Source organism: Solanum lycopersicum, chromosome 3 (assembly GCF_036512215.1).
Source record: "Solanum lycopersicum chromosome 3, SLM_r2.1".
Lineage (NCBI taxonomy): Eukaryota > Viridiplantae > Streptophyta > Magnoliopsida > Solanales > Solanaceae > Solanum > Solanum lycopersicum.
In genome coordinates, this window is record NC_090802.1 from 27,730,296 (window position 1) to 27,736,920 (window position 6,625).

General features: G+C 32.8%; 1 protein-coding gene across 1 annotated transcript; it reads right to left on the reverse strand.

The window, feature by feature from the left end:
* Positions 1-1,739: 1,739 nt before the first annotated feature.
* On the reverse strand, positions 1,740-4,418 carry LOC104646332 (uncharacterized). Its single transcript, XM_019212714.2, has 3 exons — positions 4,130-4,418; positions 2,701-3,491; positions 1,740-2,457 (listed from the first exon to the last, which is right to left on the reverse strand). The coding sequence occupies exons 2-3, from the start codon at positions 3,456-3,458 to the stop codon at positions 2,268-2,270; spliced, it is 948 nt and encodes a 315-aa protein (XP_019068259.2). The 5' UTR covers positions 3,459-3,491; positions 4,130-4,418; the 3' UTR covers positions 1,740-2,267.
* Between the last annotated feature and the right edge of the window lie 2,207 nt (positions 4,419-6,625).

Below are 6,625 nucleotides of genomic sequence, written 5' to 3' on the forward strand. Positions count from 1 at the left end.
GAAAATTTATAACTTTCAGGAACAAACATGACGGTGCTGGAAGGTGGCAAGCTTTCAAAAAATAGTTGTGTGGTTTCATAAATGTTTCAATGTTATAAAAACAGTTTTTCTTGACTTTAAATATTTATGATTCTATAGACTTTTTACTAACAAAATCTCTGAACTATTACTTCTTCTTCTTGTTCTTCTTCCTCTTCCTCTCCTCTTCGTCTTCGTCTTCCTCTTCTTCTTCTAAACATTCGTTACTTCACTAAATTCTTCAGACTTTTCACTAACAAAATCTCTGAAATACTTCTTTTTCTTCTTCTTCTTCTTCCCCTTCCTCTTCCTTTTCTTCTAAATATTCGTGTGCTTTAGTCCTGCCGAGAGACTCATTGACACTATTTGTTTTTTTGCTATTAATTCACTGGTGAAAAAAATCGTTCTAGTCTGAGAGGATCCATTCATTTAAACCTCGGATACTAGAGGGCAATAATATGTGTATATTATTCCTATTGAGTGACTCATTGACATAATTTATTTTTTTGATATTAATATATTGGTGAATAAATCGTTCTATACTGAGATGATCAATTCCTTTAAACCTCAGATATTAGAGAAGAATAATTTCCTTAAGAAGACACTGTGCATTTAGACGGCTCAATTTTTGTTTTCTATTTCATATAATTGCTGTAGATTTTTATATGTCATATGGTCATTTATTTCTGTTGATGTTATTAATATCTTCTTTTTTTGGGCTACAAGATTTGAACTTTATTGTTTATGTTTATACAACGTTATTGTTATCACTAGTATTCTTGTTTAATACATATTGTGTAATAGAGCCGACCTAAAAGATAACTATTTGTAAGTGTTGAATGCCTTGAATCGGACCCGCTACAAACAGAAAGGACGGGGGTCTCGCTGCCCGGTCAGCGAGTCGGGGGGTCCAGGGGGGCGACGCGCCCCCTGGCCTGGGGGTCCGGGGGGGCGGAGACGCCCCCGGCCCGACGGTATACAATGTTGTTGTATTGGACCCTTAATTTTCTGTTGATTCTGTATGTTGGGCCCAAGCCTGTTAGGGCGTAGCTTAGCACTATATATAGACGCTATGGGAAACCCTATTCTGTAATTCTGTTTTTGCCTCTCCATAATAAAACTGCTCCCTCTCTTCCCGTGGACGTAGCCAATTTATTGGTGAACCACGTAAATCTGTTGTCTTGTTTTTCGCATTTATATTTTCTCGTATTATCTCAAATTCCGCACAACAGTAAGTGTTAATAATAAGTGAAACTAGCATCCTGAAAAAGAAGACATATAACTCTCTATAACATGGAAAATTTCACCCATGGACGAAAATTTCTTTACACGGTAGTTATGGTATATATAAGTAGAATATATTAATATGGTGTGTAGAGAGAAAATAAGTGATCACATATCTGGCCAATGCACTTAAACATAATAATGTTAATTGTCTAGCAGATTAAAGTAATCTTTACCCATAATTTGCTACAAGAAATGGCCTTGAAAAGATGTATGCAGATGAAGGAAATATGTGACGTTGAACAGGTAACATAAACTGTTGCCCAAATCGAGTTGAATCTATATATATCAATGCGAAAATTAACCTGTTACATGTAACAGAAAAAATTGTTGTATAGTAGTGCATCTCTGAGCTTGGAGAGTTAGAGTGATGTGTTATTAACAAAATACAACTTTTAGCGGCACATAATCAACAAATAAATAAAGGGCTAAAGTCTTTATCAACATTATTTAAGTGTCATTAGATTCAATGTCGCTAAGGGGTTAGGGACATATACAAAGATTGCAAGTTGCCGCTAAAAAATACATATTTAACGACAATTGAACTAATAAATCGCCGCTAAAGATCATTTTTATATAGTGGCGGGCACAATACAAAGGAAGAATTAGTAATAGGTTCAGCTTGGTGTTTTACAGCAACGGCAAGTTATAAAAATAATGATAGATTCAATTAGCAAAGTTGTGGTGTTGCTCCATCTGCCTGCAGACAATTGAGGATTTCGTCCTCAAAATGACCCGATCACGTCCTTGTTGTGGATACTCAGGCCAAATGAAATGTACCTGTCTTGATGAGGTCAAAAAAGCATACTTCATTCATGTGATGCAACTGGCTAGGCCTGTTTGGTGCCGAAAGATAATTCAAGATTCACCCACGAAGATAATCCTAATTTTCAGTTCCTCTCATTAAGTCATTGCATGCTCGACAGAGAACCATATATGTTTGTGTGTACATATACATATATATATCAACAACAGCGAGGCCAACAAGTCAAACATGAACACCAACTTTTCTCAGCTACTTTAGGCAGTGATTCTGATTGTTTTTGTAGTTGTTGTATATCAGGTTGGAACTCTGGTTGAGGTTGAGGCTCAGATTTTTCTACTTTTTCAGATGCACTTTTCAGCGAGTTGCTTTTCCCACCATCATTTACTAGTCTAAAATATAGAAAAAATAATCAAATTTATTTCATACACACTTGTACATAACCAAAAAAAAAAGCAAGTGAAAATTCTATGTTTCTTGATGATAAAATAAGTTGATTCTTTAATCTTATGTCCTAGATGTTTAATTGACAAAAGGGTAATAATCATTTATCATATATAATTGTGAAGTAGGACAGAATTGTTCATGTACCATACAAAAATCTATATGTAATCCTGAAAGGAGATGGAGCTTACACTGGGAAAACAAATGATTTGCTGCTATTTCCACTCGCCTCGGAGTAGCAAGGTGAAGAAGCATGAACAGGTGACGAAATATGAGTTTCTTCAATTGGAGGATTAACTCTATCATCAGACTTGTTGAAGGTAGGCTCGATATTTGTAGGTGCTTTTTGTATGATATTATTATTCATAATTTTTTCCTCTTTAAGGTTTATACCAGGACCTAATTCGAAAGGTCTTGTACTTTTCCCATCGTTGTTATCTTCCATAAGAGGGTGGGGAGAAGGTGAAGATAAGCTCTTATTTTCGTTGGATTTAATTTCAGATGGATTGACTGTTGAATTTTTCCACTCCTCAGGTTGTACTTCTCCTGATTTAGGTAACATGTAATCTGTAGAGAAGCTACTGGCTCCCATCTGAATGCTAAACAATGACTCATTTGAAGCACTACTCCAGTCTGTGGTCGTAGGTTTGCTCGAAAATATGGATTTTGGAATACGATTAGGATCATAACCTGGAGGATGATCTATAGACGGAGGAGGGGATTTTATTGGCTGCGCAAATAACGGATTTCCTGTTTCTTCACGCGGAGATGAACTTATCATGCTCCATTGAGGTGCCTGAGAAGCTGAAACATCAGGGGAAGACAAGGCTGCTGGAGTCGCAGCATTGTCTTCCTTTGGATGAGTACTTAGTTCGAGAGAAGAATCAGAGGACGACGAAGCTGATAAATAAGAATCAGAATGTTTTCTTGCGCGCTTCACATTCTCCATTTTATAGTTACACAACTCAAGCTAATCCTTCTCCTGTAAAATGACAAACATTCAACAAAAATATGTATGATTATTATTCAATGCAATTTTCCTAGTTTCATCATTCTTCATTACTATGGTGCCCGAGCAACCTTGCATACTCTAGACCTACTCACTAGGTAACTGCTGCTTAGCTTCCAACAAATACATGCACCACATAACTCGATCAACCCAAGCTTTTAATCAGATGTGCAAATAAATCACTCGCCTAGACTTGAACCCTGGTTACAAAGGGTTTTCACTAAATGCATTGACGTATAAGCTACAGCTTTCGGTTTCATACTAAGTTCCATGAAACGTACAAACTTTGATTTACCAAAAATGGCAATAAAAGGGTGATTTTAACATTATATGGGAACACATTAAAAAATTAACATTTTCACCGTTTTCCATTCCTCTTTCTACCTCTAAATCTCAAATTAATTCTCGTCACCTATATGAATCCTTTGTTTTACCTTATAACTCTAGAGTAACAAAGTTATTTCAAATCCTAAATTTGCGAACCCAAATTAACTTTGATATAACTTTAAAACTGAAATTATACATAACATAAACCAGAATTATGTAAACAATAAAATAGTTTTATTTCTTTGAGGCTCGGACACCACGATTATATAAAAAAATCAACTCACCTCCAAATCAAATGTGCTTGTGAGAGACAGAGAAACAACATAATATCATTGGGTACAATTTCACAGGTTGTGGATTTCTACAAAATTCATATTTCAAATATATTTAAGAGAAAAAATAAATATGAAAGTAGCTATCTGTACCACCTTCATTGGAATCTTAGTAACTAGTTTTTTCATATTTGAAAGTGAATAAATGTAAATTACAAAAATAAAATGTGAAACTTCTGCAAACAAAAAAAAAAGGCAGAGATTGAATATACTAGAGGACATTTACCAAAATAAAAATGGATTTAGGTGGGGTAGATAGAAAAAATGAGGAAAATAATTTAATTTTTTGGTTAAGGTGTTTTGCATAGAATACTAATGGCCAAGCAACCATTTCGGTAATCTCTGTTTTGTAACCAATCACTAGACATTTCACCATATGGACTTTGTTGAGGATACTACTTTACTATTTAAATTTCTCACCCTTTGGGTTAATTTTTTGGGTAAATCCTAATTTTGCTTTAAAAATCTAAGTTCCTCTTAATTTTGAACAATAATCAAATTCCCCTATTTATTCAATGCATTTTCCATTTTATCCTTTTTACATCACATACACATATTTATTGAACATAAATAATCAATCCAATTTTTTAATCCACAATATATAATTGAACTAATCTATTCATAAATTTAACATAATTCAAATAATCTATAAATTTATATTTAGTAAATTTTAAATAATTATCAATGGTCCCTGCTTTGAGAATTGTCGACATATTATATTAAACTTTTTGAGACTAGTGTTTGTCTCTTTGAAGTAGTATAAGATTTTTTTTCTTTTCTTCAGGGAAACGAGACAAAAGTGTAACCCAAACTCATATACTTTGTCCTAGAGTATTTTCGTTACTGCAAAACAACACTCCTTTTCTAATGGTAACTAGTGAATGTGTCCGCACTTCGCGCCGTTATATAAAATTAATATACACAAATTTTATTAAATATTATTTCTTCTATTTTGAATAAATGAATTTTACACATTTTTTCGTTATTTAAACTAATCAAATTGTTTCCCCTTATTTGTCCTTCCATTTTAAGGTTTTATATTTTTCCAAACTCTTTTGAATAATGACTATTTTACTTTTAACAAAAACTTGGGAATAACCAAAAGGGAAATATAGTTCATTTTATGTTATTGAATATTTTTTGAATATAAAAGGAAGATATATTTACGATATTTTTGCTATGACCTGTATTGATAAAAAAAAAAAAAAAATTGATGAATTCTTTGAATATTCTGTTCAAATAATAAATTCATGAATTCTTTGTATTATCTTCTAGGTTCTTGTTGAAATTAACTTTCACAATATGATTTATAGGACTACAATATAGACTAACAAATAAGGTATTCTGAGTCTTTATTATTTTAGGGGTTTAAAAAAAGAAAAAGCTAATGGATTAATGAAAATATTATAAAGAAAGATCAGAATGATATAATACAATAATAAGAAGCCAAGAATTAAAGTACGAAAGAAAGAAGTTTTCTTATTCATGTGTGTCTTCAAAATAATGAGTGATATCTATATTTATATTGTTGAGATAACACTTTCAAAGGTCATCTAACTAGTAGATACATTATTATCCTACAAGTTCTTATCATCTTGGGAGCACCTTAACAGAATCTAATTGTTTGTTGGATAAATATAATGGATAATCCACATGTGTAACACAATGGGTTTATAACACTCCCCATTGGATGTCCATATATAATGTGTCTCGTTAAAATCTTATTAGGAAACACAAGTGGGAAAAAGTTTAGTGAAGGAAAAAGAGTACACACATATCATAGTACTCTTTTAAATATTGCCTCGTGAAAAAACCCTTACCAGGAAAAACCATCTTCGGACAAAACCATTGTAATGAAAAAGAGTACAACAACATACTCCACCACCACCCCTCCGAATGAAAGCTTCACTTGATATCTCTGCAACGACACATTTCAATCTTGTATCTCAACTTTCAAACTTTGATGTTGGAAATTCCTTAGTGAATAAATAAACAAGATTGTCACTTGAACAAATCTTTTGAATTCTATCTCAGTATTTTGTTCAAGATCATGTGTGATAAAAATCTTTGGTAAAATATATTTTTTCGATATCCTTTTACGTATTTCTTTTCAATTGAGATACACATGCAACAATATCTTCGTACATTGTGGTTGATATACATTTTTTCAAAGAAAAGAAACATATTTCCTGAATATGGTGGGTCATAATCTCACTCAGGTGCACTTTCAACTTGCTTCATGTATGATATTATTTCTGCATGATTTTAAGAAGTGGGGTACAATAGTTTGCTTCATTATTCGCCAAGATATTGTTGTGTCTCCACATGTAAATAAGTAGCCTGTTTAAAAATGACCTCTACACGGATCAAACAAATATCATTCATCTCCATAACCAATAAATTCTGACTTTGATTCATCTAATTAGAATAATCACATGTTAATGGTTC

Excerpts from the sequence above, each read along its gene's own strand:
- LOC104646332 (XM_019212714.2), bottom strand. The coding sequence starts at position 3,458 with ATGGAGAATGTGAAGCGCGCAAGAAAACATTCTGATTCTTATTTATCA. Across the intron at positions 2,458-2,700 it reads AAATCATTTGTTTTCCCAGT|ACTAGTAAATGATGGTGGGA; the intron begins GTAAGCTCCATC and ends TCTATATTTTAG.